Below are 12,311 nucleotides of genomic sequence, written 5' to 3' on the forward strand. Positions count from 1 at the left end.
TGTTTCTGAAAAACAAAAAAACAAACAAAACAAAACAAAAAAAAAAAAACCAAGAGATTCTTAATATGTCACCTGAGTATCTATTAGCATTTGAAAAAATAATTATAATATATTAATCATTAAAATGCACTTTGAGCTGAGTTGCAGTGAACTAGTAGGTTGATTATTTCAGATTTTACATTTTTTTCAATCTCACAATGTAGAAGTTGCACAAAGAGACTAACTAAGAGGCTTCAAGAATAAGATTTTAGAAGATGAAGCCTTTAACAGCTGGGCTATCACTCCAGCTGGGTGATGGAATCCTGGCTGCTCTGTCAGAGGACCTGAGTTTAGTTCTGGGTATCCACATCTGGGGCCTCCCAACCACCCATAGTGCCAGCTCCAGAGACCCAAGCCCTACTGCCCTCAGCGGGCAATCACATATAAATAAAATAATTAATAATATATAGACAGATTTCATTTTAAAGATTGCTTCAACAATTGACTATATAGATCTCAGTTTAATATAGTTAATTTCACTGTAAGCCAGAAATTTTTACATTATTCTCTTAGCCATCTCTGCATACTCAAAAAGCCCAATTCTACTGTGTCATATTAAGGACTGAGCAGAGGCCTTCATCGTGGAAACTCAAACTTAAAGGCAGATGATATATGCCCCCAAGATGATCTTTAAAGAGTAATATCATGGACATTTACTACTTGTATTCATTTTTTAAAATTCTGAAATTATTACTAAATTGTAAATATTTATAGCAGATGAGATTTTGACCTTGGTGTTAACCACCACTGTCTCAATAGACACAACCAACTGTAACCATTAAAAGAAGTAGTTACAGTGGCGTTCCAGGAGTTCACGACTTCACCGTAGACAGAGTAAGGAAAGAGGATCCCTTAAACCCGGGCATTCCAGGCCTGCCTGGGCAACACAGGAAGATTGTATCTCAAAAATAAGTAGATAGAGATAGAGATAGAGATAGAGATAGAGATAGAGATAGATAGATAGATAGATAGATAGATAGATAGATAGATAGATAGATAGATAAAGAAAGAAACAAAAAAGGTAAATTTAAAAGCTAGCAATGCCAGTGCCTCACCAGAAAAATTCCAAGTAGTCAAAAAAAAACAAAAACAAAAACAAAAACAAAAACAAAAAACAAAACAAAACAAAAAAACCTGAAAGGATATGTTAGAATTAGGAATTTAAATTTTTTTTCACTAAAAATTTATTTTCAGGCTTGGGGATTTAGCTCAGTGGTAGAGCGCTTGCCTAGTAAGCACAAGGCCCTGGATTCGATCCTCAGCTCAAAAAAAAAAAATTATTTTCACTCAAACTTCAAGTATTTTCAAATAAAGTTGACTTCTTACTCTATAAAAGTTGACAACTTACTCTATAAAAACTGACTAGAAAAGTCATGATAATTTTAAATAAGTGCTAAGGAATTTCTTGTTTTCTTTTATATTGTACTTTCAGAAATTCATCAAGGGTGGTCTTGATCCTTTTCTAAGGAACATAAACAGCAAAATGTCATTCAAAAAGAAGAAAGACCAAGACGCATACAGATATCCAAGCACTTTAAGTACAGAAGTTGCAGAGCACGAAGATCAAGACCCTCCTTACCCAGAACATTCAAGGTCTGCAGGATCTAATACAACCTGGGCTAACGATCCTAACCTCATCACAATCCACATGGTAACCAAAAAGAATAATGTGCCTCCTGACCATACTACCACCACCACAATGACTTCAGACAGGAAGAACAATTTGCCACATGATCCTACTCTCAACACAACAAACACTTCACATACGAAGAGTATATTTACAAGTGGTAATCCCGTCATCACCATAACAAAGATTTCAGAATCTGATTATAAACTGTCAACTGATCCTAGTTCCAAGACAACGAAGCCTTCAGAGACGAGGCTATCCAGCAGCCCTAGTTCCCATACAACAAAGCCTTCAGAGACGAGGCTATCCAGTGGCCATAGCTCCCATACAACAAAGCCTTCAGAGACAAGGCTATCCAGTGGCCCTAGTTCCCATACAACAAAGCCTTCAGAGACAAGGCTATCCAGTGGCCCTAGTTCCCATACAACAAAGCCTTCAGAGACAAGGCTATCCAGTGGCCCTAGTTCCCATACAACAAAGCCTTCAGAGACAAGGCTATCCAGCGGGCCTAGTTCCAATACAACAAAGCCTTCAGAGACCAGGCTATCCAGCGGCCCTAGTTCCAATACAACAAAGCCTTCAGAGACGAGGCTATCCAGCGGCCCTAGTTCCCATACAACAAAGCCTTCAGAGATGAGGCTATCCAGTGGCCCTAGTTCCAATACAACAAAGCCTTCAGAGACCAGGCTATCCAGCGGCCCTAGTTCCCATACAACAAAGCCTTCAGAGACAAGGCTATCCAGCGGGCCTAGTTCCCATACAACAAAGCCTTCAGAGACAAGGCTATCCAGTGGCCCTAGTTCCCATATAACAAAGTCTTCAGAGACGAGGCTATCCAGTGGCCCTAGTTCCCATACAACAACGTCTTCAGACACTAATAGGTTGGCCCATAATCCTAGTATAAATGGATATAAATCTTCAGATCCTAGTAAGTTGTCCCATGATCCTAGTAACATTTCAACAAAGTCTTCAGATCCTAGTAAGTTGAGCCATGATTCTAGTATCAATGCAAGAAAGTCTTCAGATACTAATAAGTTATCCCATGATGCTAGTATCATTTCAACAAAATCTTTAGATAGTAAGAATAAATTGCCAAGTGGTAAGCCTACTGTCAATTCAGATCTTACTACCAACACAGCAAAAACTCCAGCTACGAGGGACATGTTAGCATGGGATCCTGTCACCGTCACAGTCGACTCTTCAGATATGCAGAGTAAGTTAGGAGAACAGCTACCAGATGTATCTTTACCAAACTGCCACAGAGAATCATCAGTGACTGGAAATGGTAGCATATATCACCCCTCAAGCTCAATCAATTTTACCTCTGATATTGAAAATTTAAAACAGTCAATAGTACTCAAATCAATTTTAAGTAAAAATCTGCAAGACCTTTCAGATGAGTTGTTTTCTACCCCGGAAATCTGCCCCAATGCCGAGGGGATGCAGGAAAACTCCCCTCTGCCTCTAGGTGTGCATGACAGACCACCATGTGGGACAGAAGACAGAGTGCTTGAACAAGTCCAAGATATAAACAGCTGGCTTTCACCCAAAGATATTCTGAATTCACAGGCTCCTTTAAGTCCTGTGATTAAAAGTGTTCCTCAAGATTTACTTCCGGAAGGCGGGCCAGGAACATCTTCAGACATAGAAGTTGTCTCTGACAAACACTTAGAGGCTGCTGAAATACACTTTCCAATGAACAGAAAGAGCAATTTCAAGACCAAACATTTAGTAAGTGAAGTATCAGGTTCCGATCAGGGTTTAAATGGCAGTGTACGTGACTACGTCATTAAGCAGATATTCACTGCACCCATATTCTCGAAGCTAGAGACAGGAGCAACGGTACTGAGCGAGACACAGATGGCCTTACAAGACCAGCTGTTCACATACTGGGAGAGAACTACATCTTCACAGATTCTTACCTACGAAGAAAAAAGCAATGGAGCTCCTCTGTCACGGCCAAAATCTGGGATAAGCACAATAATACAGTCGTTTCCTGTAGAAACTCTGTTAGATTCTGGGATAATCAAAGTGCTACAACTAGATAAAGAAAACCAGAGCTCTCTGTTGGACGTACAGACAGCCTCTCCTGAGGAAAAGCTGCAGACTCCCACAGAGCAGCTCCATAAAGTCAAAAGCCAAACAAAACTGCTTTCAAGACAGACGACACCTAGCACTAAGCCCATAGAGACCTCTGCGAATGCAGTCGATTACACAGAAGACAGCCAAAGTACATCAGCACAAGAGCCAAACTACCCAAAAGCAGAGAGAAAGTTCGACTCCCCAAATGCACACCCGAGTCCGGACACGGAGGAGGCTGGGCTCAGTTCCGCTGTCGAGTCTCTAAGTAACTTAATGGGCAATCTTAAAGACACAGACTCAGTCATATTAAAATCCATCCTAAAAAGTATCTTCAAAAATTTCTTCAAATACAATCAGTCTGAAAGAAAAGAGTATCTAGACAGACAGTTTGACAGACTAACACAACATTCTTCACCACGTGGTACAGAACACTTAGAGAAAACGCAAGAGAATTTTAATAAAGCGGGCAAAACAGACAAGAAGCCCATTCTGGATCCGAAGCTGAGTGTGTTTCTAGAGAAACTCTCAGAGTCAGAAGTAAAAAACATGAAGTCTGAGTTAAGCAAGCACATTCAGCATTACCTTCTAGAAAAGCTCTCAGAGGCAGGCCACATCACTAAGGAGGACTTACCCCAAATTTACCGAAACCTGTATCTGATGAATGAGAAAACAGAGTTAAAGGAGCAAAGCTCTTTTCAGGACAAGTATTCCAAAACTGTCGAGGAAATCATGTCCTTTGTAAATAATTTTAACCATCATTTCATAGATAAACATTTAGAAATAAAGCTTAGATCTTTTCTAAATGAAATTCTCCAAAATTATTTTGTGAAGAATCTTTCAGGAAGCAATTTATTCAATGAGACGGATGGTGTGGCGCTCCGTCCCAGCATGTCCTCCGTGGCGAGTAACAGCTCTTCGAAGGCTCTGCACGGGCTGCAAGATATTGCCAGCGGGAGTTTTGGTTCAAGGCTCAAATTAAACATGAAATACCCTTTCAACGAATCTCTACAAAATTATCTTAAACCTTTATCAGAAAATGAATTATTAAGTCTAAAAGCTGATTTGAGCAAATATGTTCAGGTTCTCTTTATAGATAAACTTCATAAATCAGGACTAATGACAGAGAGGCAACTAAAGGGAATCAGCCAGCAAGTTAACTCACTTAATTCGCCTCCCATGCCATTCAAATACATAAACACAGATTCACCTTTTAGAGATGAAAGTTGCTTTATGAGGGAGGATTCAGAAGAGCAAAAGAAATATCCAAAGACTGGTCAAAATACCACCTTTCGAACATTTCTTGAAGATATACATGGAGAAACAGAACCGACCAGAAAGGGAGAAAAAGGAAGTTCCTTTTCACACAATTTAAAAGAAAATCCATCAACAACTTGGGAACATAAACATCTTTATAGTAGGGAAGTTAAAACATTAATGAAAGTACAACCTCCTTCCAACAAAAATACCCAGGCAGTTGCATTAAATAAGTCACCAGAAAGACCTGCAGATGTATTCCGTAAGAAACACAAGCAAGACCATGGTTTCATGCAACTTCCTCAAGCAGAAAATTGTATTTACAAAACAGATACTCAAGAGCCATACAGTTGGGATGGTAGATCAAAACCAATTCAATCAAAACTCTGCTTTGAAAAGACACTAAAGGTGAAGGCGCTTGAGAAAAGGGATAACAATAACATTTGCAAACTGGCTGTTCAGGAAAGACCTGATCCAGGATTTTCACCTTACCTAAAACTTCCTACCTGCAAAACCTCAAGAGAAAACGAACACCTGAACAGGCTCTCCTTCCCTACCTGGCGGACTAACACTTTCATTTATGTCAACACAGAGAATGGGGAGCAATCAAAATTAGACCAGTATTGCCAGAGGTGGAAAGAAAATAATAATAACAATAAAAAACACTTGGTGACATTTGCACAATTCAAAAATGAAATGGAAACTCTTTATATAAACCCGTATGAAGACCGCAAAGAAAGATGTGCCAGAGGGGCTGAATCGCAGGCGTTCCGATTCAAAGAGGAGGAGAGAAACCCCAGGCCATCTTTCTTCCCAGAAGTACTGACGAGAGAAAGCATGAAGTCCAGAAGAAAAGAAAGAGACTACACCACCAAACCAAAGAAGTCATTTCACAAGATAGTCAGGATACTGCCAGCCGCGCTGCCCACTGCAAGACCTCATCTCCGGAAATCTGTTCCAAGGACCTTACTCCACTGGACTGCGAGGAGAACTATCCACGTAATAATGCTTTTCCTAACTATTTTCTTCTGTATTTGGCAAAACTTTGTAATAATTTTGCCTTAGAATATGTATGCCTTCTAAAGGAAGGTGTGTGTGTATGTGTGTGTGTGTGTGTGTGTAACTTTAATAGCCCCAAGATATTCAGACTTCCACATTTTAAAAATATTCTGAAATTCAAATATCTTAACTGATTCAAAATACAATTGCAAAACCAGAGTGCCTTTTATGAATCAGGAAAAGGATGCCTTGTCTGTACATGACTTAGGAAATGATGTTCTTTTCTCTAGGAAAGCTCTCTAGGCTGACAAATCTGCAGCCCAGGCACACAGCCCTGTCTTTGGAAGCCCTGCTGGCTGGCCATCCTGACCATAGCCTAGGGTTCTGTGCAGTAAAGCCTACATAACCATGAGTGGCCAGGTACCATAGAAACATAAGTGAAATTTTCTTCTCCCAGAGATAGAACTGTATACATGGCTTTTTCAGCTATCTGGATTATCTCTGTCAGTAAAGAATATGAAGCTCTGACTCTGCTAGGAATTTTATATATATATATATATAGCTTATACTCTTGGGGATTGTGAATTGAACCTTTTCAATTTAACTCTGCTTGTTTGGTCCTTTACCCTTTCTGCCGTATCATATTCTGAGATCTTGAAAATGAGATTCTAGGTTTTCTCAGTTCTTGGAAACTCACATAGTGTTTTGATCAGACTCACTTGCCTACCTCCTCCCAGATCCACCTTCCTTCCCTACCTACTAAAGCTGTGTCCTCTCCCCCACCCCCACCAAGTCCAATTTGTCATGTGAGCTATGGATACGGCGTGTGATCAACTTACTCAACTTACTAGGGGCCACATTCTTAAAGAAAACTTACTCCCCATCTCCTAGCAGCTATCAATTGCCAACATCTCCTTGGCTAGGGGCGGGGCTTCCTTCTCCAACCTACCCTCTCCACACTGGGATTTTGATCTGGCTTGACCTTGCACAAGCTATCCCAACCACTGTGCTTTCATATGCATGCCTGTCCTCTGTGTCTTGAGGACACTGTTTCCTTGGACACACCCACTGCCTCTGACTCTCAGTCTTTCTACTCCCTCTTCTGCAATGATCCCCAAGTCTCTTGAGAAGAGGGGATGTGATATAAATGTCCATATAAGGCCGAGCACTCCAGTCTCTTATTCTCTGCTCCTTGGCCAGTTGTGGATCTCTGTGTTAATCACCACCTACAGTAATAGAAGCTTCTCTGATGAGGTTTAAGAGATGTATTAACCTACGGACATAGCAGTAACTAATAATAGTCTAAGAATAGCTTCCTGACCTGACAAGGATGCCAGCTGGAGGCTTTATCTATCAAGTGGGCTTTAAATCCAAACAGAAAGTGGTTTGCTACTTCCGTGATGTCCATGCTGCTATTGCGCCAGTTGGCATGCCTTGCCTGGCAGATGTTACTCTAGCTTACAGGGCGCACAGCTGGTAAGACTGATGACTATTTTTTCCCTCCGGTAGCATGCACAGTACCTTCCAGCACTATGAAACCTAGCTAATAGGGATGAAGTTTCCAGGCTCTGTGACTCATGTATGTGGTATCGTCAGCAATATGGTCTTATCGCCAAATCTGGAGGGTAACCAATAGCGTTGGCACTAGCCTGTAATGTTTGAGGGTCTATAGGACCGCACTGGTAAATAACTCCAAAAGCATAACATGTTGTTGGCATGAGGTTTTTTATTTGTTAGCCCATGGCATCTAGTAGGGGCAGCTATCCCGCTACAGGTCCCATCATAAGGTAACTTCATTATACACACACAGAAGCAGATAGGTTTCCATGCGACTTTTTTTTTTTTTTTTAGGAAGGTCCCCATATCCCTCCTCTACCCCACTCTCCCAACCCTTCCCCAATTTAACTCTTCCTGTTCCACGATTAGGATGTTAAGCTGGCTATGAGGCTTTGTGTGTAAATTGTAAGGCAAGAAAATATAGAAATAGAAGGCATTTATTCTGATTCTTTCTCTGTTAATTTGTATAATGGGCATGACTCATAATTTGGAAAACTGTTACGATGTAAAACTGATCTTAAATCAGCAGCTTGATGTGCATAAGTCTGCCTTTGAATGGGAAAATAAATCTAATTTCAGAAGTTACTTTGAGATTGTTTTATACAATAAAACAAGCTAATAACTTCATAGTGGCAGGACAGACAACTCTCTATTACATGTAATGTAAATATTCTAACAGCTTCTTAGTAGTAGGATAAGAATTTATACTCCTAATTTTAGATTTTTCTATCTGAATATAGTAATTTAGTATTGAGCTAGTATATGTGTGTATATGTGTACACACAGGCATGTGTGTGCTATGAAAAGGAACAGATTTAGTTTCAGTTCTGAAGAAACAAAAACTATCAAGTTCCTTTAGACTTTTTTTTCCAAATGCAGAAATTGTGTTCACGTCAAATAGTATAAAAGCATATATGATCTCTTACCCCTTTGTGCATGTATGTGTATGCATGTTTGTGTGTATACAGGTACATATGCACATATTGTGGAGGTCAGAGGTCAACCCTGGCTGTTGCTTCTTAGTGCTATCCACTCTGTCGTTTGGTTTGGTTTGAGACAGGGTCTCTCATTGGTCTGGAACTTGATGATTAGGATTGGCCAGCTGGCTGGCTGGCAAGCTTCAGGACTCCTCTTCTGTCTCCCAGCCCTGGGATTCCAGGTGCTGACTACCATGCCCAGGTTTGGTTTGTTTACCTCCTGAGCACCTCCCCAGCACTCACAGCCCTCTCTGTGAGAGCAAGGGAGGACAGTGTACAGTTATCTCCCTGTATTAGGACTAGGTGTTTCTAACTTTTCTCTCTAACGGACAAGAGCATTGAATAGCACTGGACCTTCTGCCAGACGATCACAAAGATGCCCCTCTACTTCCTGAAATCTAAGAACTTCTGAAACGAATCAATCGAGAGAGAAAAGCTGTGTTGTTGGGACCTGAGCCCAGAGGACAGCTCCTTGAGGGTGTTTAGCTTCCAGCTTCTTACTTCCCACTCCCTTTGAAGCAGCAGATCCTTTTTTAAAATCCAGGAACAGAAGGGACTTCTTCTGAGCCAGTGGTGTGGTTCCCATGTCCTTCTACTGACACCCTGGTTAGCAGCTGTGCAGCTAAAGTTGTTAATACTGACTTGGATGTAGCAGAACCTCTCTTATGAATCAGCTTGGGTTGTTAATACTGACAGATGTAGCAGAACCTCTCTTATGAATCAGCTTGGGTTGTTAATACTGACGGATGTAGCAGAACCTCTCTTATGAATCAGCTTGGGTTGCTTGCTCTACCTACATTAGAGGAAAAGGAATCACTGGGCATGGGATTGAGTTTTTGCCATGATTACACCATGCACTCCAAAGGCCAGATGATGTCAAGTTTTAGGCTAGCCTAGGCTACAAAGTGAGTTCCAAGCCAGTGGGCTCCAGGCTAGTGTGGGCTAGAGTATAAGATCCTGTCTCAAAAAGAAAAACAGAAAGAGAGAGGAAGGGGGAGGAGGGAGAGAGGGAGGGAGGGAGGGAGGGAGGGAGGGAGGGAGGGAGGGAGGGAGGGAGGGAGGGAGGGAGGGAGGAGTATCTTCCTGTTATCTCCAAACCCAGGCAAAAACTCAAGTAAGTAGAATTGGAGTTTAGACTCTTGGAGCAGACTTCCTTTTGTGGATCTCTCTAGTCTTACTAGTCACTTCTTACTAGTCCTACCCAACCTTCATGACCCTACAATTCAACTAGTTCACTCCTGCCTTGTTTCCCATCAAAACATCCATTTCTGTGAGTGGCTGTCGTGTGCCACCCCCCCCCCCCCAACGGGATGAACTGTGAATAAACTAGCTTACACCACTGCATGGCTAATGGCTCCATACCCTTTAGGGGTACATCTCGATCTTCATATTAAGACAGCCATAAAATGTACAAGGAGAGAACTGTTACTTTCTCCTCTTGTTATTTGGGTGTTCTTGAACTCATGGTAATCCCCTTCCTCTACCCTGAGTGATGGGACTATAGGCCTAAACCACCACCACATTTGGCAAATTATCTTTAATGTAAACATAATGATCAATCTGGGTGTGGTGATACACACTTAGAATTCTAGCAATCAGGAGACTGAGACAGGAAGATTTAGAGTAAGAGGTCAGCTTGGACTATATACAAATATTCAGTCCCATACAAACATTACAATCATATTCTTGAATGTTATGCTGTATCTATGCACACACACACACACACACACACACATATATAATATATATATGATATATACATATACTAACAAAGTTAGTTGTTAAAGTAACTTGTAGAGATGGTAAAAGTTAAGATAATATAAAAGTAAAATATCAAAGTTTATAATTTATATTTGAGGTCATGGGAAAGACATTTTGGAATAGAAGAACTGTAGACTAGGCTGGCTAGCTTTGCCCGTGTCTGACCCCAGAGGACAGCCCCTTAAGTGTGTCTGGGTCTCAGTTTCATGTCCTTCACCCTTTTGAAGCATCAAGTCCTCTAAAGGGGTAAGTTGGTTTTCGTTTTTTGTGAACATGATTTCTAAGGGAGTGTCTGATGGGAAGCACTGGGTATATGGAATGCACTGGGACTGCCTAAGAGACATTAGGGCATTCAGTTAACTGCTGATAGCACAAGCATTACTTCTTATAATGTTAAAATGGTTTGTTTTTTGTGTGTGGGGGTTTCGAGACAGGGTTTCTCTGTATAGCTTTGTGCCTTTCCTGGAACTCACTTGGTAGCCCAGGCTGGCCTCGAACTCATAGAGATCTGCCTGGCTCTGCCTCCCGAGTGCTGGGATTAAAGGTGTGCGCCACCACCGCCCGGCTAAAATGTATTTTTAAGAAGCCTAACTTACCAATTTGATGTTTTGTTTCAATATTTAGGATTGTTTGGATAGATTCGACGATTTACAAATACCCTCAGTTAAACGTCCTAAAAACTCAAAATCCAGATCGAGACTTTTAGGCAAGAGTCCAGATGACTCCTATAATCAGGCAAAACCCTGCGCACGACCATCCACCGCTCCAGAGTCTAACAAGCGACGGGAAAGTGTCACCGGGAAATTCGCAAGTCCTCGGATGGTCTCGGCGGGCTTAGTTCATATCCATGACACCACCCCAGAGTACGACATACGGAAAGTGAGGTCCAAAAGAAAATTAAAAGAGAATATTGAAAAGCGTCCGCTCATTTATGATATTATCCAGATGTTAGACACTGCAGAATAATACGTGAGGCCACCAGTCAGAATATAATTTCTCCATTAACAAAATGGTTTGGAGATCTATCCTTGTGCGTGATAGAAGTCAACAACGAAATTTCATCTTGTGAGACCATTTTGTTATGATTAAAATGAAAAATAAACACATTCTGTGTAAACGTGTTTTTGTTTATAAACCTTCCAGAACAAACTAAAAACTGTATCTACAGTTGATGTTCATTAGCAAAGCTGTGCAGCCCAGCTTTTCCCTCTTGGGGTGAACTAGTCGTTAGCTCCCCCAGCATCTGTGGTCCTTGGTTACTCCTGCCTGCCCAGGTTGCCAGTTCTGCACTTGCAGCTATCTGTGCTTAGCAACTACTTTACTCAGCTCTAGTTAAATTCGAGATCCAGCAGTCTACACTTCTCTGGGCCGATAGAAAGAATGCAGGCACTTATTTTATTGAGTGACGGATCCAGGCTAAAAGCCAAAAGGAACAGCGAGAAAAGCCCTGAGCTAGCAAAAACGAGATGTGCTCCCACCATTCAGAAAGGAAGCGCTGTTACCCTCGTAAAGACTTCAGAAAATGAAGAACCAGCTGCTGGCAAGAGTATCAGGAGCGAGGTCAACTGTGAGAAGTGCCTCCCACCACCACTAAAATCAAAACAACAAAAAGATTTTAGCTGTTTCTGCCCCAGATGCCAGGGAAACACGCTACGCATGAGAAATGCAGTTCCAGTGAGGCAGAGGAGAGTGAAGAAATGAATTGAGAGGTAGCAGGTAAAGAGAAACACCACGGGCCGGATTTAGCAAAGATAGATTTCCTAGAGAAATCTCAAACTCCTGCGCCTCACTAGAACTCTGACAGCATTGTCATGGCTGTGTTTCTAACATTTCACCACGTAAATCAAGTTTTCCATACAACAAAACTCTAACATTCCCCCTCAAGGAAGACTCTCCTGTCTGACTCTGAACTGGGGTTCAGCTCTTCACAGCCACCGGACTCAAACTCAACACTGTCTTGTCCTAGAGCTTTAGACCGATAGCTTTTGGACCAGACTTCATCATCAGCTCTTATT

The 12,311-nt window shown here is 41.4% G+C and overlaps 1 protein-coding gene across 2 annotated transcripts in view; it reads left to right on the plus strand.

Moving 5' to 3' along the window:
- Window positions 1–11,402, plus strand: part of Catspert (catsper channel auxiliary subunit tau) — a 97,001-nt gene extending 85,599 nt beyond the window's left edge. For both annotated transcript variants that reach the window (XM_042260323.2, XM_042260321.2), the window contains 2 exons: window positions 1,472–6,001; window positions 10,921–11,402. In XM_042260323.2, the coding sequence (XP_042116257.2) occupies window positions 1,472–6,001; window positions 10,921–11,262 (4,872 nt within the window). In that variant the 3' untranslated portion in view covers window positions 11,263–11,402. The remainder of the gene's footprint in view (window positions 1–1,471; window positions 6,002–10,920) is intronic.
- Window positions 11,403–12,311: the final 909 nt, after the last annotated feature.

Source organism: Peromyscus maniculatus, chromosome 13, assembly GCF_049852395.1.
Source record: "Peromyscus maniculatus bairdii isolate BWxNUB_F1_BW_parent chromosome 13, HU_Pman_BW_mat_3.1, whole genome shotgun sequence".
NCBI lineage: Eukaryota > Metazoa > Chordata > Mammalia > Rodentia > Cricetidae > Peromyscus > Peromyscus maniculatus.